The 22,172-nt window shown below is 35.3% G+C and overlaps 1 protein-coding gene across 6 annotated transcripts in view; it reads right to left on the minus strand.

The window, feature by feature from the left end:
* Positions 1–870: 870 nt before the first annotated feature.
* The window catches only part of THSD7A (thrombospondin type 1 domain containing 7A), a 463,937-nt gene continuing 442,635 nt past the window's right edge, over positions 871–22,172 (minus strand). For 2 of the 6 annotated variants that reach the window (XM_047849261.1, XM_047849262.1), the window contains 5 exons: positions 19,234–19,329; positions 15,886–15,968; positions 15,337–15,547; positions 12,804–12,891; positions 6,769–12,123 (listed from right to left, as the gene is read on the minus strand). In XM_047849261.1, the coding sequence (XP_047705217.1) occupies positions 12,039–12,123; positions 12,804–12,891; positions 15,337–15,547; positions 15,886–15,968; positions 19,234–19,329 (563 nt within the window). In that variant the 3' untranslated portion in view covers positions 6,769–12,038. Of the gene's footprint in view, positions 882–1,910; positions 1,917–6,768; positions 12,124–12,803; positions 12,892–15,336; positions 15,548–15,885; positions 15,969–16,547; positions 17,039–19,233; positions 19,330–22,172 lie in introns of those variants that run through there. The other 4 variants (XR_007150223.1, XR_007150222.1, XM_047849263.1 and 1 more) reach the window with 4 other exon arrangements.

Raw genomic sequence — 22,172 nt, forward strand, 5'->3', positions numbered from 1 at the left:
GTTTTTAACTACAAATGTGCTAAATATCCTTATATCCTTGCACACATGCTTTATGTCTTATTGCACATGCACCATACATTTTCTGTCTCCCTCTATCATCTCTGTCTGTAGACTTGACGATTATTTCTCAGAAGTTGAGATACTGGGTCAAAGGATATGTTTATTTTTAATTAAAAAGATAGTGTCCCCATTGCCCTTCAGTGACTAGAATCAATTAATATTTTCCTAAGATTAAAAAAAATCTTTTTTTTTTTGCCTCCTATTTGATAAGATTATGTATTGCCAAACTTTATTTTCTCCACCTTTGGGTCATTGTTTTAAGTGGCATATCTTTGACTATGAATGTTGATGGGAATCTTTTTGCTAAGTTCAAAAGTCATTTATTTTCCTTCTCTGTTCCAGCCCTGCTCATTTGTCCTACCAGAAAGTAAAATGGAACCTTTAACCAAGGCTTTTGATCCTTCCTTAGTAAAACAGATCCTATAGTAAAACAGATGCTATGAAATATGCAAGAACTGATTATTATCAGTGGTAGGAACTATTCTTAATACTTACATACCCAAAGGACTGTATTGATGCATGGCATTGTAGTCTAAAGTGAGATAATGTACCAATTTATTGCCACATCTGCTTTGATTATGGATCCATAATTACATTTAAATGTTTCTGGCCAGCAATTGCTGATTTTTGAAAGCCACTATGGTGCTAATTCTGAAGGGAATTGTATCAAATAACTGTTTATTTATTCTTAAATTTTAGAGAGAAGGGCAGAGGTGGAGAGAGAGAGAGAGAATCCTAAGCAAGCTTCACACTCAGCTGGAGCCAGACAAGGGGCTTGATCCCAGGATCCCATGACCTGAGTCAAAGTCAAGAGTCAGATGCTCAACTGCCTGAGCTACCCAGGTGCCCCTCAAAGTCCTCTCTAGGTTTTTTTTTTTTTTAATCACTGGTCAAACATTGCCATAATCCTTAATGCATAATACAAAGTGTGTTATCTCATGATTACTACCAGGCATGGCCTCACTTTATCGTTTTTTTTTTTTACTCCATTATAGGACACCTTTTAATTTGATTTTCCTCTAGATTGTTACATATAGATATTAGAATAGGCATGCACACAAAAATTAACTCTTGTGGGGTGCCTGGGTGACTCAGTTAATCCTCTGACTTTGGCTCAGTCATAATCTCATGGTTGCTGGGTTTGAGCCCTGTGCTAACAGCTCGAAGCCTGGAGCCTGCTTTGGATTCTGTGTCTCCCTCTCTCACTCACTAACTCTCTCTCTCTCTCAAAAAATAAATAAACATTAAAAAAATTAAAAATCTTTCAAGTGTCTTTTATACAATTCCAGATCAAAATTCTGTACTTAATGACTCCTTTTATGTCCAGGATACTTTTTCTTGATTTTTTTTTTTATAAATAACTTTTCCCATAGGTGGTAAGGTAGTGCCATGAGAAGAAAAGGCTAGTAGCCCTTTGGCAAAAGTAATAATAAGAAGTGATAAACATAAAAAAAAAATCCCCCAGCAGACAAATGTAAGTGAGTGAACCTTTTATGAAGATAAATTTTGGAAGGGTATAGTTATATATCAGCTGTCAGACTAGCAGCTGGAGGGTCCCTGGGGACGTGGTTTGACAGAGTCTTCACTCCGATCACTGTTTATGAAAGACTGGGCTATGAGCCTATGCCTTTTTCCATAAGCTGTTCACTTTCTCCTCCATGTTACTTTCTAGGCTTACTGGCTGACTCCGATTTTGAAATTCATGTTACTTTTCCAGGAAATCAAAACATTATTTTCTATAGGGAATGAATTTTAAATGATTTATTAATGTATTTGCTTGGTTGTTGACAGTCCACCTCTATTGTTCCAAAGTGAGTTATGGGGATTTAGGAAGCACTCTGAATTGTAACTTTATACTGTTCTATTTCTGCTTTAAAGCAAATAGCATTTCACTTGGTTGTTATTGATACCATAAAATAATATAGTTATAGTCAGGTTCTTTTTTTCTCCTGGAACAAGGGCTTATAGAAATTTGCAATTGTTCTGTTCTTAATCAGCTTCCCTACCTCACTTGCCATTTTCTCAGCTCCCTCTTATAACTGGCATATTCTCAGTGGTCACTCCCCTGTGATGTTAGGCTTTGTCACTACTGTTTTTATTTCTTCCACTTCTTTTAGGGTTCTGTCTATGTCAACAGTGTGCCTTCTGAAGAGTGTAGGTTAACATACTTCTGGAAAGTTAAATTAAAATGAAATGTATTCATGATGGAATACTAACAACTTTCACCTTTAGATGAATTGTTTCTTAACTCTGCTGGCCTCCTTGTACTTGATCTGCTATGTGATCTTAACCACTCTTTGCCCATAAACCTTGCAGTTCACTAATTACTTTGTTAATTTATTAATCCAACAAGAATTCATTATTCTTACTATGTGCTGGGCTTCATTCCAGGCAAAGAGAAAAACCAATGATGACCTGGCCTCCTGTGTGTGAGAAAGTGTAAAAAACTACACCCCCCCCCAACACACGACTAAAAAGATATGTAGTATCAAGTGCCATAAAATAAAAAAAACACACACAAAAAAAACAAAACTAAAAAAGGGCAGGAGGATAGAAATGACAAGGATAGTCAAGGAAGGTGGCGTTTGAGCACACACCTGTGTAAAGTGAGAGAGTGGCCAGGCCTACATGAAAGTAAGGAATGTCCCCGGTGGAAGTAAAAGAAAGGGCACAGCTTTGAGAAAAGGATGGTTTTAACAGAACATTGGGACCCAGCTTCACTCCCATGTGACACTGTTCTCGATAGCATGAGATGGGGGTGAGCATGCCCAGGAGAGAGCAAAGAGCAAAGAGTGAGGTGGCAGAGGCCATTGTAAAAGCATCTCTCTTCTATTACTATTATTACTCAATTACTCAATTACTCAATTATTACTCAATTACTATTATTCAAAAATAATAGTAATAAATTTTGGAGCAATAAAATCCAGAAATCTCTCTTTACTGAAAGGTTAAAACTATTGAAGGCATTAAATTAACCACATGGCATCAACAGAATTGTCATTTAAAAATCATATGTACTAGATAACTGAATCCAATATTAAAAGACGAAAGGTTGCTCAAATTTGCTAGTTGTCAAGGAAATGGAAATGAGAGAGATTGATGTTTGATTATAGCTTGATGGGGACTTTTTTTTTTTAATGACGTATAGTTGACACACAAGTTTACATTAGTTTCAGGTGTACAACATAGTGATTTGACAGGTCTATACATGTGCTGTGTTCACCACAAGTGTAGATACCATCTCTCCCCATAGAACACTGTTAGAATGTCATTGACTAGATTTCCTATGCTGTACCTTTTATCCTGCTGACTTATTCAGACTTATTCATTCCATAACTAGAAGCATATACCTCCTACTTCCCTTCACCCATTTTGCCCATCCTCCTTCTCTCTCCTATCTCTGGCAACCACCAATTGGTTCTTTGTATTTATTGGTTGGTCTGTTACTAATCTTTTTTTTTTTTTTTTTTAAGATTTCACATAGAAATGAAATCATACTATATTTGTCTTATTTTACTTAGCTTTATACTCTCTGGGTCCATCCCTATTGTTGTAAATGGCAAGATCTCCTTTTCTATGACTGAGTACTAATCCATTGTGTGTGTGTGTGTGTGTGTGTGTGTGTGTGTGTGTGTATAATGTATATAAATGTGTATGTGTATATATATATATAATGTATATAAATGTGTGTGTGTATATATACATATATACACACACACCATATTTTCTTTATCCATTCATCTATAGATGGACAGGGGTTGTTTCCATATCTTGGCTACTGTAAATAATGCTACAATAAAATAGAGTGCATATATCCTGAATTAGTACTTTTTCTCTGGGTAAATATCTAGTAGTGGAATTACCAGGTTGTATGGTATTTCTATTTTTAAAAAATGTTTATTCATTTTGAGAGAGAGAGTGAGAGAATGTATGTGTGTGAGAGTGGGGGAGGGGCAGAGAGAGAGGCAGAGAATCCGAAGCAGGCTCTGGGCTGTCAGTGCAGACCCTGATGTAGGGCTCAATCTCACAAACTGTGAGATCATGACCTCAGCCGAAATCAAGAGTCAACAGTTGGGCACTTAACCAACTGAACCACCAGGCACTCGTCATATTTCTATTTTTAATTTTTGAGGACTCTCTAGTGTTTATCATCCTGACTGCACCCATTTATATTCCCACCAACAGTGCATGAAGGTTCCTTTTTCTCCCCTCCTCACCAACACTTGTTATTTTTTGAGTCTAGCCATTTTGACCAGTGTTAAGGTGATAATCTCATTGTGGTTTCAATTTGCATTTTCCTGATGATTAGTTGTGTTGAGCATCTTTTCATGTGTGTTACCCACCTGGATGTCTTCTTTGGAAAAGTGTCTTTTCATGTCTTTTGTGCATTTTAATCATACTATTATTATTTGGTGTTGAGTTGTGTAAGTTATTTATATATTTTCAACATTAACCCCTTAGTGAATATAACATTTGCAAATATCTTCACCCATTCAATAGGCTGTCTTGTTTTCTTGAGAATTTCCTTCTGTGTGCCAAAGCTTTTTGTTTTGGTATAGTCTCAAAAGTTCATTTTTGCTTTTGTTTACCTTGCCTCAGGAGACCTATCTAGAAAAATATTATTAAGGTCAATGTCAAGGAAATTACTACCTGTTTTAGGAGTCTCATGATTACAGGTCTCACATTTAGGTCTTTAATCCATTTTGAGTTTATTTTTGTGGATGATGTAAGGAAGTGGTCCAGTTTCATTCTTCTGCATGTAGCTTTCCAGTTTCCTTAATACCATGTACTGAAGAGACTGTCTTTCCCCCATTGTATCTTCTTGCCTCCTTTGTCCTAGATCAATTGATCCTGTAAGTGTGGGGTTTTTTTTTGGGGGGGGGGGGAGGCTCTGTTTCATTGACTTATGGGTGTGTTTTTGTGTCAGTACCATGTTATTTTGATTACCACAACTTTATAGTGTATCTTGAAATCTGGGATTGTGACCCCCTCTAACTTTGTTCTTTCTCAAGATTTCTTGGGCTATTTGAGGTCTTTTATGTTTCCATACAAATTATTCTGTGAAAAATGCTGTTGGTATTTTCATAGAGATTGTATTCAATCTGGAGATTTCTTTGGGTAGTATGGACATTTTATCTATATTCGTTCTTCCAGGCCATGAGCATTGAATATCTTCCTATTTGTGTCATCTTCAGTGAATGTTTTTTTGGTTTTCAGAATGTAGGTTTTTTTGCTTCCTTGGTTTATTTTTAGGTATTTTATTTTTGGTGGTGAAATTGTAAATGGAATTGTTTTCTTTCTCTTCTATTTTGTATATAGACACAACTGATTTTTGTGTATTATACTGCAACTTTACTGACTTGATTTATTATTTCTAATAATTTTTTGTGGAGTCTTTAATATTTTCTATGGGTTTGGGTCTTGTCATAACTCAAATTGTGACCAAAAAATGGTGAGATTTGCCTTAGGTGTTGATGAAATTTGGGAGGGGGCAAAGGCCATTTTACTTGTTTGAAAACAGTAATACATAAAAAAAGGAAACCGATTTCTATTGTATCTACTAAATTCAGCCCTTTTGCTCTTGCTTCCTTCCCCTGTTCGCATCATACTTAGAAGATTATATGATCAAGAAGAAAAACATGGCAGGACCCACATCAGATTGTTAAATCAGGCTGCCTTAGTAGGGAGATGCTATGGAGTAAGGTGGAAAGGGGAAGGGAAGATCATCTGGAAAAAAAAAAACCCTGCAATAATAGAAAGCATGACTGCATTTAAACATTTTGTATGTACTTAGTATCTTAGGAGAGTAATGGACACTGATGTGAACTGTACTTTGAAGTGTGTGTTGGCTTTTCTTTGGAGTATGTTCGGAGTTTAATGACAGAAATCACTAGGTACTTAGAAGAAGCAAATATGGAATATAGACCAGTCATGTTCATGTTTGTGTTTGCAGGACATAAAATGGAGTTGCAACATAAAACCTGAAGTTAGTAATTTGACACTGCATATCTAGATACATAAAAAAGAATTATCTGGGTGATTGAAACAGGTTTTCATCTAGATTCAATTGTCATGAACAATATGGAATATAAGGAGACTGAAAATGAGTTTTCCATCAAGTACTTGAGGCTAGCTGCATATTTTGAGGGGTATCATATATGAAGTTTAAGGGTTCCCTTCTTAATTATATTGCGGCAAACAGCTATTTCAGAAAATGTTTTAACTCCTAGCTGCACTGGCAGGAATTTACACATCCCTTTCTGATTTTGTGAATGTGCGCATCTTAATTTGGAAACTGGGGGAATCATAATTCGTTAATGTGTGACCTCCTACCTTGTTTGATAGGTTTGGTCTTTTATTAGTAGACATAAGGAGAAAGGCACAGGGAGGGATTTGCCTTCCAACTGAGGGGGCAGTTAGTGTTGCACTCTGTTCGAGAGTGTCTTATTATCCTCTGCTGGTGCTCTTTTAATTGACTGGACACCAACAGGTCATTTGTCCACAATGATGAATGTGGTGGCCTCAGCAGACTTTTAAAGTTAAGGTTTGCGTCTCTTGAACTTTCTCCACTAGAGTTATTAAAAAAAAAAAAAAGATTCAGGAACAGGCAATAGAGCAGTAAAAGTGTTTGGATATTCACTGAAATATATATATATTTTTAACCCACCTATGAGCAGCAAATGATGCAAATTAAAAAGTACACTTGAGTAGAATGAAAATGATTTCCATGTTTATGTTTGTCAGCAACGTATTTACAAATAACCCATATGAAAATGTAAAAAAGCATATTACATCTTCACATGCCATCTGTATTAACTGAATAAAGCTAGTGACATTATTTTCAAATCTGTAATTGTACATAGACATCTTGTGCATTAAAAAAGAAATGTACATAATTTAAAATAAATTACATTACACAATTTACAAAGTAATATTAACAAAAACTTCTTAGACAGCTGCCTCCTTATTTAAACAAAATAAATATTCAGGTAATTAAATTAACAAAAAACACTTAGGGGATTATAATTTATATAAAGACATATTGCAAATTTAATAAAGTTATATTTTACAATGACAGATACTGATCTCTTCAAATCTCTGTGCTACAAATAGGCAGGAAAAAGTACCAGAGAGGGGATCTTAATGTTTACTTTTTAAAAACAAACACACATAGATTGCTGAAAAATAGTTGTGAAAATTTCATTGAAGTTTCAAAGTAGATGCTCTAGAAACTATTGCTTTTAAGGAAAAAAAGTCTACGAAACACAAGACTGACAGTTTTACATTCTAAATAGACTAGAGATTTTGACTGCTGAAAACATGACTGCCACAAACTAAAAGTTTTTGTATACTGCTCGTTTTCAGATCTGGCTGGGTAGAAGCATGAAAACATAAAACTACAACGTTAACTCTATCCACTTAGCATGTTTTACTCAATAAAGTAGACATAACCATTTTCAGTGTCCCTGCTAGACAGAGAATTACCATCATCACACTGCAAAACATCCTTTTTATGAACAGTCATGCTTGCTAGGCCCACACTCCAGTTTAAGGGGCTGAAATCCTCTTCTGTAGTCATGGCTACCTGAAGATGGGACCAGGTGGGACAGGCAGATGTTGTATTCTCACATGTAAACTAGACCTAAGAAAGCTCACTTGCTGACAAGATTCTTCACAAATTCTTTCCCGTACGGCTCTCCCTTTCAACACCTTTGGACTTGGTGGGAAATAGAACAAGAAACACGTTTGAATTTGGCAACACTTTTACACATACATCTCAGATGATTTTGGAAGCATGATTCTTAGAAATCTATTCAAACTCCCACTAAGCCCAAGAAGGGGCTCTCCTTTCTGTAAGGTACAGGCCTGCCTTCCTCTCTTAACAGGGTGGGACATGAGCACAGAGGTGAGAAGGAGGAAGAGATAACTGGGTCATACTTAATAGAGGATAGAAATTGACATTTTTACAGAAAGTCTTTTTTTTTTTTTTGAGGGGGGTATGTCTTCTACATCTTACATTTTGTTTGAATCAAGATGTTCACACTCTAAGTGACACTTGGACTGTAATAGGTAAGAAATAGCTTCATCTTTACCCCCCTTACTTAACACTTTGAGCATGTATTGGTAGATGGAGGTTCTGAGAAAAGTAGACAACATTGTTGTTAAGAGAGCAGAGAGACACCAGAGAAAATGATCATAAAGGAGCAATGGGTACAGAGATTTAGAGGAGGTTACTGAGAGATGTTACTTCCTGTAAGAAGTTCTGCATATGTGGCTTTATCTTGGAATGTCCAGGAACTTAACAGTGTTCTGATTAAGCCACAATGAGCATTGCCACCTGAGGGCAAAGGAGGGTTACAGGAAAAGCCTAACAGCATGGCCTGAGACATGGACATTACACAAGGTAAAAATCTCACACTAGAGACAAATCGAGTAAAGGGTGATTTAAGTAACTTCTTCACTCATTAAACATAATTCCTTTTTTTTGAATGTCTTCCATACAAAAGTCATGACTAATTGTTTTACAGTGTCTAGCAGAGTATCTTACATGTGATAATTCAAGAAGTATTTGTTTTGTCATAAGTGATTTGTGCTTTGTTATAATTAAGAACATGCTTTTATGCACTCCTTTCTAAATTAGCTTGAAGCTACACTATAGTGTCTTCAAAAGGCTTTCAAATAAGAATTATGGTCCATATCCTAGATTAGATAGTGATAAAGAAGCAAATCACCCTCTAAAGAGAGATCAGTTGTGCCCATTTTGTGTGGTTTCTATTGAAACAATCCAACAAAATAGTATAATACTGTGTCATTCTTTTTTTCTTTTTTTTTTTTTTAAACCAAACAGACCTTCATGTTTATAGAGCAGTAGTTCTAAATCTTTTGTGGGCTCACAGGTCGTTTTGGTAAGGCAAAAGTGTCAACGGACCAGTTACTAGTATATCCCCCTCCTGAACTGCTAGAATTGAACAGGAGGAATAAAATATTTATGACATTCCAGTAACGTACTTCACTCATTATTGCCTCATGCCAGGAACAAAACTAAGGCTATTTTCATGTTGTAAACATGAATATAGTAACCTTCATTTGTCCAAAATAGCCAGCTGGCTACATGTCCTGCCTTCCATCTTTGTAACAAGAGGCCACCCAGCATTTATCCTAACAGTGAACTTCCAATACGTTCCCTAGTGTTAGGTCACATTGAACCCAGTCTCCTTCATATATATAGTGTTGTAAAATGTAACTAGTTTATGAATAAAATAATGTATTTTCATAAAATTGATTAATTTTGATCAGTTCATTAATTCTTAATATATGGGTTACACGATACTGATCTGCCTTCTGAATTAGTGACCTTTTACAGTATCAGAAGTATAGTTTTTGTGCAATGCTATTTTATTCTATTCAGTAACTTCAAAGTTAGTAGGTGCTGCACGCGTTTAATAAGGCTGTTAGCTAAATTCTTCAAGTAACTGCAGATTATTTCTCAACCATTTTGTACAAATGGAGTTCATTTTATTCAAAGAGATCAACTTGAGGATTATCTGGAAGACCCCTGAGTGCATACACTGACGATCACAGTTTTAGAACAATCATATGATTTTTATTCCTTCTCTTCAGTAAGACAGATGCAATGGAATTTGTTTTTGAGTTTTTTTTGTTTAAATCTTTGATTTAAAGTAAAATTTTCATCTTTGTGACCACCTATTTGCTTTTAAATGATTTGCTTTGCCTAATACAGTGAATGTTTAATAAGGAATTAGTGCTTTCTACATTTAATTCTTAGTGAAATAGGTAGAAATTTGTTAATTTTTGAGACAACAACATTTGATAATCTGATGTTTTTTGTAATCTTTGCAAATAATGCAATGAACAGCAGGGGGAGCTCAAACTACTATGAATGTAAAACACCTAGTCTAAACCACTTTTATAGCAACACAGCTATGTTTAAGATAAAATAGCTTATTATACTATTTTTAAAAGACCTGAAAACCTAATGTCCTCCCCCCTACCAAATGTTGTTGCAGTAAATGTTGCCTGAAAAATGGAATTGCTTTTTAATGGCACCTTTTGAATTTTCTTTTCACACACAAGAAGTCTACCAAATCAGATAGTACTTCACTGTGCCCTTCCCAGGGCTACATCTGTGAAAAATAAATACAACTACTTGCAAAACAGTGAAAAAGTTGAATGACTCCTTTTCACTTTTGAAATTAAACAGTTCTCATATTCTAAGGTAAACGAATGAAAACAAAAGATGACACAATTAAGAGGTAAGCACTGAAAAAACTTCTAGACCAGTGGTCAGCAAACCACAACCTGCAAATGAATGTGACCTGATGACTGTCTTTATAATGGGAGGTTTACTGGGAAACTGCCGTGTTTATTCTTCTATGTACTGTGTATTGTCTACACCTGCATTCTTCTGATGACAGAATTGAGAAGCTGTGACAAAGACCTGGCTGAAAATTTCTACTATCTGGGCCTTGACAGAAAAAGTTTGCGACCCTTGGTCTAGATATTTAACAAAACCCTGGGCAAAACACTTATTCTCTCTTGAAAATTTTAGCTTTTGAAATCATACAAAGACTCCTTCAAATTTCAGTAGTAAGAAAGACACAACCATGGATACATTTGACATGAAACGAAGAATGTGAATCAGGAAAAAGAAGAGTCAACACACAATTTTGATTCCTTTTAGTTACAAAAATTATCAAGACCTTATTTTCTCCATCTGCTCAAAATTAAAAAGACAACCAGCTCCTTTTTTTCTTTTCTTTTCTTTTTTTAACAAAGATAACAAATATAAAAATCTAGTCATAAACAGCCTTCAAAGTACAATTAAAAACCAACTAGAGAGATCCATCTTTTGAAAGGTTAATGAGTTCGGGATTTGAACATTTAAATCCCTGCCATGTGGTTGATTTCGCAATGGCTGCAGCAATGAGGAAGAGTGTATACAGCAGATGTAATAGCGAATTCCATCCTGTTGCCTTCCAAACTGAACTTTGTACTCTTTAGAATACAAGAACTTGCAAATGTCTCCATGACACTCTGAGCACATATGTCTTCATCCCATATGAAAAGAGGCAGTTTCTATGGCAATACTGGTTAAGTGCCTATCATGCTGCACTAATATAGTGCAAAAATGTGCCTTCCATATAGCAAAAGAGATGCAGGCAACCAGTTTGAAAATTAGGGAAAGTAGAAATATATTAACACAAGCAAATAAGTTTTCCAGACAATAACCACTATAAAATACTGAACTTGAGGACTTTTTTTTTTTCTCTAAGATCCTAGTACATGTCCAGCATTCGTATTTTGGAGAAAGACACGAACTAATTCTTAGAAGAAAGTCTTTGCCTCTGAAATGCAGGTTAATGAAAGCTATCATCAACGACCAAGATGCTGAATTTACTCAATGGGTTTTCTGCTCCTTTTATTCGCTTATCTTTTATTCACCATTAAAATTGCTTATTAACAAGTACATAGTCTGACGTAGTAATGTGTATCATTCAATTACGTATACATGTTGTTATGCTTCACTATAGTATTATAGAGATCTTGGTATAAACTCTTCATGCTAAAATGTTGTTACGGGTTAACACTGCCGACAGAGGCTTGGATCAGGCATCCTAACTGAACAATTCCACAACCATATTTTAGAGATGAATGTGAATTGTCAGTTGGTAGATTTCAGAAAAGATCACAGAAAACTTAGAATGCAGCATGTATTCAACTAAAACTCCTAGAATTCTCAGGGCTGTTTTTTTTTTTGTTTTTGTTTTTTTGTTTTTTTGTAAGTGGTACTGTCTTAATATCTCCAATGGCACTGTGATTTTCACTCCTTTCTTTGATGCTCTTTTAAAAAGTTACATTGCATTTTAATTCACACAGTATGAAGAGCTTTGTGGCTTCTGGATGTCTACTGCAAAGTCAGAAATCTGAAACTGGTTGTTGCCAGGGTAAGTTATATTTTACATGTCTGCGTCTCCATCATAGGCTAAGGTTAAAGGTTTCAGTCGGTTGTTTTGCCTTCTTTGGGGTTTCTTTGGCTTTTTGCTGTAAACAACACAACAACAATAGGAGAGAGAATCATTTGTAAATTTTACTGTTTCAAATGACAAACTTTGAAATGTATTGATAAAGTTGCTAATTGCCTGTATGACCTAAATTCAATCTTAGAATTGGATACTCTGGTATCTTTGAATTTCTTAGGTATGGTCTGAATAAAATTGAAAAAGAACTCCTCCCGTATTTTACTATCTTATAAAAGTGAATTATCAAATGGAATTCCTCTGGTTTTAACAATGGAAATACTATAGTATAGTCATTTATATTTGAGCAGAAATCTTCATAAATAATACATAATTTATAATATATGTTTAAAAAGGTAGTTGAATCGGATTAGGTATGACCATAATCTCTTCCTCTAGTGGTAACTGAGGATCAGTCTGGAGTTCACCGTAAGCATATGAAGCAGTATTCTCTTGCAGAACCAAGGAGAACACACTTAAGATGACCTGGCGCAGCTCTGGCTCATTTTCAGATTTCAAACGGCTCAGATTTGGTAGGTTTTAGACCAACTATGACAGAAGCCACTTTTATTTAGAATTGCCGACGAACACTCAATGTGGAATACTTATTTGATATAGTTTGCTGTTCCTGTGTTATGGTCAACCGACAGTATTTTTGCTGAAATAGATTGTTGTGCCCCCTTAGATTGTGAAATAGTTACTCACCAAGCTAGATAAATCATGGAGACAATAAAGATGAGTAACACAAATGCCCCAGCTGCTACACCGTAAACCCAGGTCTTTAGTCTCCCATCTAAGAAGAATGGATATTAGTCATTAATTTACATTAGTTTGGTGTGTGATTTTATATATATATATATATATATATATATATATATATATATATATGAGACAGTCTTTAACTATGACCAATGACCAGCCACATATGACCACATTGTTTCAAAACAAAATGAATTATTGCTTAGGCACAGTTAATGATGAATGCAACGCTGCTACTATGAGTTAGATGCTGCTTCATTAAAGGTAAATTATCAATGAGACTTGAAAGGCAAAGAAATAATGTTTTCAATTAAATTTGTGTTCAGATTTCAAGTTTATATGCCTAAATTTTTACTGCTGCTTAACTAAATTTTAGTTCAAATCAAATATACGTGTAACGCTAAATAAACATTTTGTTTTGATTTTCACTCTAAGAATGGCAATTACAAGAAGAAAAATAATGCAATTTCAAGAAAGTCCAATAGCTTAGGGTTAATGCAGACAGGTATTTGAACATAAATTTTGTCACTTTAGCCTTTTTTTTCCTAGATGAATTGAAAGTGAATCTATTCAACATTTTTTTTAGAATTAATCTTTTATCTAATTTACACTTACACTGTATTTTAAGGTTCATTTGACAACATCATTTGCGAAAATAGTCAAGTTTGATTATAACATATAACTTTTTAACTCTGAATAATTTTTTTCTAACTTTTCTATTATATGGAATTAGGCAAGAAAGGAACTTCCCTAATTTGGTTTTCTGGTCTTATTTTCTTTGAACTTCTTAGTTTTGTGTTGAGAATAAACTTCAACTAGAAGATAGTATTAATAACCTTACCTAACTTAATCTGAAACTCACATCAACATATATTTTCTGTTGCATACATAAAATTAAAGGTGCTATTGGTGCAAAAATTATAGATTGGGCAAATGGACTTCAGAGACACTCTGGTTTATTTAATATTTGGAAGGCATCAAAAACAAATGTTTTTTCTGCCTGAAGCTGGATCAACCCAGGGGGTCCATTAGTTGGAAACAATCTGTTAATATTCTAAATAGCCTTCTTTTCAATTCTAAAGACTTAAAAAATTAGACACTGGTTTAAAATCTGCCCTGAGAGTTCTTCAACAAATAATATTTGAGTTCCTCAAAAACCAAGAACAATGCCTAAATGTACTTTTTAAGAACATAAACCTTTTTAATATACTAAAATACTTACTTTAGGGAAGCTATATATTAAACTTAAAACACTCTTTTTAAAAACCAGTTTTGATTTGAGGAGATCTGCATGGATTCTTATTCAAGGTCACAATTGCTAACAGCCATTTGCTGGTCCACGATCTTGAATACTGAGAGAAGAGTTTCCCGTGTTTGCAAAGACAAGTCAGCTTTGCAAAATATATTGTATTTCAGCTAAGAACCTTACCAAGGCAGGGATAATGTGGTTAAATCACAGTATTTGAGCTACCTCACTCCAAAACTGCAAATACTTAAAATCCTAATAATGATTCTCCAGTAAGGGAAAGTGTTTTGACTTAATACATTCCAAAGAGAGATGTGCTAGCTATGAGGATTCTTTCTTTTCTCATGTTTCTAACAAGTATAAGGTAGACTGCACCTGGCTTTGCCTGGAGATTTCCTTTGGTCACTAACTAGCGATTCCTCTTGGTGTAAGAAACACCATCATGATCTTACCTACCATATAGCCTTCATAGCACAATTTTAAGCACCAGCGTTAGTTCCAGGAATAAGCATATAGTTGATTTCAACTGGGGAGAGAAAGTATGCAGAGTAGGGATAGCATTTTATTAGACCTTCAAGCTTTTGCCTGTATTGGCTTCCATTACTAGACACATTAAGAATGTCTGTTTAATATGACAGGGGTCTGGTCAGTCTCCAAATTTAGATCATCCCATCTAGACAGGAAGGCTCCATCCCTGCCCTTCTGTATCTGATGCTAGTACAGGTTCTGATTACTTCAGTTTATCAAACGGAAGAGCTGATAGAAATTGGGCTGGCCACCAAGTGCCCCTTGGCACAGCACTGCATTACTGATGTTCCTATTTTAGGTTCAAATTATTACCCGTCTGTGGTCAAATGAAAAATTCTTGAATGTCTTTACAGTTTTATTTGTTCCAGTTCTGAATGACAATACACTTTTTTCCTTATTAATATTTTCACTGTTAGATTTCTTTATTCAATATGATCGTAATTATACTTGTAAATGTAGGTCTGAGATCAAAGTAACTAATATCCTAAATTTTTTTTCCATAGAAGAAAGTCATTTGTCTGAACTTTGAGCATGAGTGCTTTTTTTATAATAGTAAAAACATAATATATGGCAGTATCAGAATAAATGAGTACAGATGAAATAATTAATAGCTCATATGAAAATGCTTGCTCATTCTTTTAATCCTTTGACATGGTTAAATGTATAAGTAAGAGATTCTACATCAACACTGTCTAGTCACTTCACCTGGCCCAAATGGCTGTAGAAACCAGGTCCTTCCCCGTCCTGTTGGGTTATTGGAGGATGGGGTTGGATGTACTGCGCGACTCGTTTTCACATCTCCTCTTTTGTCCTCCACAGTGGGTATCACCACCACGGGGATAAGTGTGCATTGCTCAAGTGTACCATTAGAAGACATGACTTCAGTGTATCCTTCTTCACAACTGCATGTCCTCATCTGCAGGAGAACAAGAGGATTTCTACACATATAAGGTGATCTTTGAAAGCATGACAGGACTTGAAGAGAAGGCTTTCAAGAAGTATTGTTTTGGAAGTTTACCACATGTAGTTTCTGTCTTAACTACATAAAAAAGGACATACATTTTTTACTGTACACAAATTATTCTAACAGAAACAAGTACGTTCAGAATTATTTACATTGATAAACGGAGAGGTCCAGAAATTAAGTTGCAGGCCTCAAGACATGCGTTTTGGGGGGGGGGATGGACTGTACAAGAGTCAGTGGGGTGAGAAATAATGAAGCTAGTTTATTTATCCTAATGAATTCACACATACCTCACTACAGTAAGAGTGGGGTTGACTACACGGTGGGTTACAAGACCTGTCAGCATCAGGCTGGCGCACCACCAAGCAGCCCCCTGCAGAACAGAAAATCATACATTGACAAGCAGCATCTCTTGCAATGATAGAAATACACTATTGTATAGACGGGTCTTTGAATCCTGAACCACTTTGGGAATCCATAGATTTTTCCGAGAGCAACTGATTGTGAGATAGTTGGTTAACCTTGACCACTTTATACAGGAACTTGAGGCTCTTTTTTATTTTTCTTAACATTTACTTATTTTTTTAAAAAATTATTTTTTTAACGTTTATTTTTTTTTTGAGACAGAGACAGAGCATGAATGGGGGAGGGTCAGAGAAAGAGGGAGACACAGATTCCAAAACAGGCTCCAGGCTCTGAGCTGTCAGCACAGAGCCCGACGCGGGGCTCAAACTCGCGGACTGTGAGATCGTGACCTGAGCTGAAGCCGGTGCTCAACCGACTGAGCCACCCAGGCGCCCTAACATTTACTTATTTTTTGAGAGAGAGCGTGAGCAGGGGAAGCACAAAGAGAGAGGGAGTTACAGATTCTGAAGCAGGTTCCAGGCTCTGAGCTGTCAGCACAGAACCCAACGTGGGGCTCAAATTCAAGAACTGTGAGATCATGACTTGAGCTGAAGTTGGATGCTTAACTGACTGAGCCACCCAGGCGCCCCAGAGACTCTTGTTCTTCTTCAGAGCAGATGGCACAGAGCCTGGAACTCAGCAGGTGCTCAGTAAGCGCTTGTTTTTTAGTTGCTACTTTGAAAACACTAATTGCACAAGGGCTATTTCTATCCTAGTCCCCCCTGTTGGCCCAGTTTAACATTACAAAACAGATTTAATTTTCCTTCAAAGTTAACTTTTTTCTTGGCTATTCAAAGAAATAGTTGTCACATTCTTTGAGATGTCTCTTTAATTTACGTGACTCTCACATACATGTTCTTCTTTAATAATGCGTATTTCTTTGAGAAAATTTACAATTCCTGCTAATTCAGGAGTTGTGGGGGTAGAGGAAAGAAAACACTTGTAGCTACTAGGAGGTATATTTATGTTATTGTTTAAACTTGACATGGCAGCTCTGTTTTTTCTTCCTTCTCTTTCTTCTTTTCAAGTAGAGTGTGCCTGCATAAATTGTTAAAAGTGAGGTTTTAAGATGGGAACAGATGTCCTAGAGAAACCATATTGCTGATATGGAAGGAACTTAGAGTTTCAAACCATACTTGCTCACTTGAACAGAATTTTAGGAAAGCAAAGTTTTTTCCTTTATTTATGGAACTGATCATCCCCTGGGATTTAATCAAAGATAACTATTGTTAATTCTTTGCCTTATCTCTCAATAATGTAAATACACTATTCATCAAAAAAAAAATTGTGATGGGAAAGCAGTTAGTCATTGCAAGGCAATTGCAGTTAAATGTCCATGTTTGAGTTATTATCATTAAACACATGAAGAAAAAGGAAAATAACATCTTGATTTCTAATAAGGACAACTTCATAAAACAGAAGCAGGGGGTCAAGGTAGGTAATATACTTCACATGCTTGTCTATTTCTCATAAAGAAATCTTACCACTCCTAAAAGATGGAAGAAGAATGTATACAGAGTTTATCACAAATCATTTACATGTTGGCTTTTTGGTATCAAAGAGTATTAGAAAGAAATACATGGAATAGTTTAACGAATTAAAAAGAAGGTGAACATATGATTTCTACAGTAAGTCTTTTAAAATTTGACTTACCTTGACATTGGGGACTATCCCCAATTTTAGTGAGAAAAGAGCTTTTAATATGTAGAAGAAAAGGCAAACAAATATTATTTGCATCCATATTTGGAAAAAAGCCCTGAGAAGTAATAGGACCCTCTGGGGAAGCTGCAACAGCCCCTCTGAATAGTTTAAAGAATGCAGACCTTCATTTTCAACACTTGAGTCGAATGTACCACCTCTATAAATGCCTTCAAATTTAGAAAATCTATGCTTCCCTTCCCAGGACTCTTTCTCCCTATATGCCTCTTAACAGTGGTGTGGGTGGAACCTTTTCTGCCTAATACTGAGAGAGAGCAAAGAGTTTCCCGGCAGGGGTCTCTTCTTTGTTATATATGTGTCCACTGGGGGTTGCTATTATCAATGGTTTCTTGATACAGATTTGTCGTGTATAAAATCTTACCTTCACAAAAACATAATTTGATATCCTGTTCCAGCTTTCATAGGGAGGAAATAAGTAATTACGTTTAAATAAATGCAAGTAATTTAAAATTTAATATAAAAATTGATGCTTTCCAAAAAGCATATTGATTCCTGTTCCTGTTATCTTGATGTATATATTACAGCTAAATTTATAAATGGACATTACTCACAGACACCAAAATGCACATTACTTTCTCTCCCTGCCAGAGGGTCAAAACGATGGCAGTAAGTCAGTAGGTTCCCCTAAGCAGTTAACTGTCAAACTCATGCTACTGCTGCACTATGAAGATCTCTATAGATTAGACTTACACAAATAAATTGTTGAAGGAGAGATCTTAGATCTTTGGGTCATATGTTTAAGGTTGAGGTTCTGGCTCCAACCTTGTTTGTTTTTTTTTTTTTTTCCTAGGAAATTTGCAAGGTGGTTCAGTACATACCTGGAGCCAAGTTTCTGGCTACTTCATAGGGACATTAAGATCCCTTGCATTTACTGAGTTTCGATAAGGAGACTTGAAGTAATTGCAGATTAGAGAAGCTCTTTGGGGGTATATTTGGGTCAAGGGACATTTCAGAAAGATTTTTCATTTGGATTTCTTCTTTGAGTATAGAATTTTTGAGTGGAGACAGAGTGGGTTAGCTGTCCAGATAGTCTGGGCTTGAGATTTGCCAACAGATTTTACCTATTAATGAATAGAAAACTAAAACATAGATTTCTGAATTATCTAAGTATCAAGGTATTTAGATTTGTAAAACCATACTCCCTTTGTAATACTTTTGGTCTGCATGTATATGGTCTCTAAGATCCAGAAACAAAATATATATCTATATATTTAGCATGTGGTAAGTTATTCACATATAAAAATTGTTAGGAAAGATAATCTGAGAATTGTGATAATTTATTGGAATTAGACTATTTTAACCAAACTCATGCAGCAATGTCTAAAATGGCTAGATGAGGGAGAATTTAATTGAAACATTAAAAAATAGTCATTGGTCGCCAGTTATATATAGCCTAGTTACTGTATTCGAAACATGTTGTGGATATCTTGAGTACTTTGTTTCCTTAATTGTTTAACCAACTGCATGTGTGTTACAGGAAGACTTTCAAAAACCAAAGAAATTTGGAGGTTTACCTGTTACGTTTATACCATCTGACCTTTGACACCAGACTGTTCGGGAAGAACCTTTCCAAGCACTGGCCATCCATTTGTATTCATAACACTGTCCATCTGCAGGGACACAATAAACATGAACAGAAGCATTCTGCTGTCTAGAAGGACAATTGTGGGGCAAGTATATTAGGAAAATATTTATAAACAACTGAAAAGTGGTGAATCCATCTCAAAAATGATTCGAATGTTACTGTCCTAAAATTACCATAGAAATGTTATAAAATTCCCGATACATTCCTAAATCCCAACTAATGTTTTATGTCCACTGTCATATCTGATGTGAACTTGGATTTTTAATATAATTTCACGTTCAAAGTATTATAAAATATCAAATTTACAGGGGCAAATAATAACAAAAAATGTTCAATTACTTATGCAGTTTTAACAAATACTACCATTTAGACATGTTTGCTTTAGTTTTCTTTTGTCTGTTGGGGAGTGAAAAATAAGATGAACGTGATGTCCTATTATTAGGTCCTCTTCCCGTTGTGATATTCCTCCATATCTATCCAGCAAAAGCCACTATTTTAAAGTAGAAACATGCATTCCTTTGCCATGTTTTTTATTTTTTATATAATACATTATATGAGGTATGTATATATCCATAAAATACAGCACATCTGGTCCTCAAACAACATGGAGGTTAGGGGCATGTACCCCTATGCAGTCTAAAGTCTGTGTAGAACTTTGACTCCCCAGAATTTAACTATAAACAGCCTACTGCTGACCGGAAGCCTTACTGATAGACAGTCAGTTAACACATACCTTGTATTATATGTGTTATGTACTATGTGCTTAAAATAAAGAAAACCATAAGGAAGAGAAAGTATAGTTATTGCATTTCTATTTAAAAAAATCCACATGTAAGTAGACCTGCAGGATTCAAACCATGTTCAAAGGTCAACTGGATTATTAAAAATTCTAAAAGTATACTGTATGTGTCAATCTGAAACATTCAGTATTGTAGAAGAAATATTTCTATGTGATTTTTTTATAATGTAGCTCTGGTCTTATTTAACTGCTATATAAAATTCCACTGTACTAAATGCCACAGTTGTTTGTTTGTTTGTTTGTTTTTAGCTATTTCTTCTCTGGATGGCTTTTTAGGTTGTTTTCAATTTTTGCTATTAGTACAATGCCTCAGTGGTCCACCTTCTGCAAGTCTCCTTGTGCTTCTTTAAAGTAAACATCGAGAAGAGAAATTGCTGTGTATCACCATATGGATGGCTGCAACCTTCCTAAATATAACTTTTTTTTCCCTCCCCAAAACAACAATCCACACACCCACCAGCAGTGAATAAGGGTTATCATTGCTTAAGCCTTTAATAACATTGATAACTGCCAGATTTAAAACTTCTGGTTTGTCTGGTGGGTGTGGAAGCTGTATTGTCATTCAAAAATTTTTAATGTTTACTTACTTTTGTGTGTGTGTGTGAGAGACAGACAGAGTGTGAGCAGGGGAGGGCAGAGAGAGAGAGGAAGACACAGAATCCGAAGCAGGGTCCAGGCTATGAGCTGTCAGCACAGAGCCAGACAGGAGGCTCAAACTAGTGAACTGCGAGATCATCACCTGAGATAAAGTCGGATGCTCAACTGACTGAGCCAGCCAGGTGCCCCTATATTGTCATTTTAAATTGTAGTTCTCTAATTACTAAAGCTATTAAAGAGTAACAAATGTTTTGGGGGCATTTAGACTTCCTTTTATGAGAATTGCTTCTTTATATCTTGTGGCCATTTTTTTATCCTACTGAAATCTGTGCCTTTTCTTATTGAATTGTGGGAAATATTTATTCTAGGATAGCAGTTCTCAAAGTATCCTGTAGAGAACCTGGGAGACTTTGAAATTCTCCCAGGTGTGTGTGTGTGTGTGTGTGTGTGTGTGTGTGTGTGTACTTTTTCAAGTACACATTCATGTGAGTAGAGCTGGGTTTTCTTCATATACATAAACCAAAATAAGACTGCAACAGATTGAATGCAGAAGTAGAGAATCCACCTGTCTTCCTTTAAGCCAGATATTAGAGATTTGCAAAAATGTAAAACAAGACCATACTTGTCAAAGTTACTGTTTTTGTTTTGCAAAATAACTATTTTTCAGCAAGTATGTTATTTACGGTTACACAAAATTGGTTTATGATTATTTTAAATCTTTTCATTTTTAATACAAACTTTTATGTATCTAAAATTCACAAAAGAAAATTTGGATCAGTCGTAGATACTAATCCTTGGAAATTAATTGCCCTCACAAATAGATTTTCTAAGTCTGTAGTTTCTTTCTTAGCCTTGTTTATGATCATTTATTATGTAGAAGATTGAAATTTTAATTTAAAATAATTTTTCTTCCTTCCCATTTTGGTTCTTTTTGCGTCCTATGTAGGAAATTATTCCCTACCTTGAGTTTATAATGATATTCTCCTATATTTTCTTTTAAATGTTGTATAGTTCTATTTCACTTTCAGGTCTATAATTTATCTAAAACACAATTTTATGTATGGTGTGAGATAAAGATAATTTTAAAAACATTATGCGGGTAACAAGTTATTGCAACATTATTTACCCACCTACTACCCTACTGACTTTCATTTCTGTCATGTATCCATATATGACAATTTGTTCCTGAGATTCTTTCATTAGTTTAATTGCTTTATTGTTGACTATTGTTGACTTGTCACTCTTTAAATTATTAATGCTGTAGAATAAATTTTGAAAAAAGCCATGTAAGTCCCCTAATCTCTCCCACTTTTTCCTTCTTGAAATTCTGGGATCTTATTGGTCTTCGACCTCGTTGTATTAATTTTTGGGTCAATATCTCATAACACATTAAAAATCTGTTCAAATTGCCAGGGTGCTTGGGTGGCTCAGTCAGTTAAGCCTCCCCACTTTGGTTCAAAAATGATACCATG

The sequence above is a fragment of the Prionailurus viverrinus genome, chromosome A2 (genome assembly GCF_022837055.1).
Source record: "Prionailurus viverrinus isolate Anna chromosome A2, UM_Priviv_1.0, whole genome shotgun sequence".
Taxonomy (NCBI): domain Eukaryota; kingdom Metazoa; phylum Chordata; class Mammalia; order Carnivora; family Felidae; genus Prionailurus; species Prionailurus viverrinus.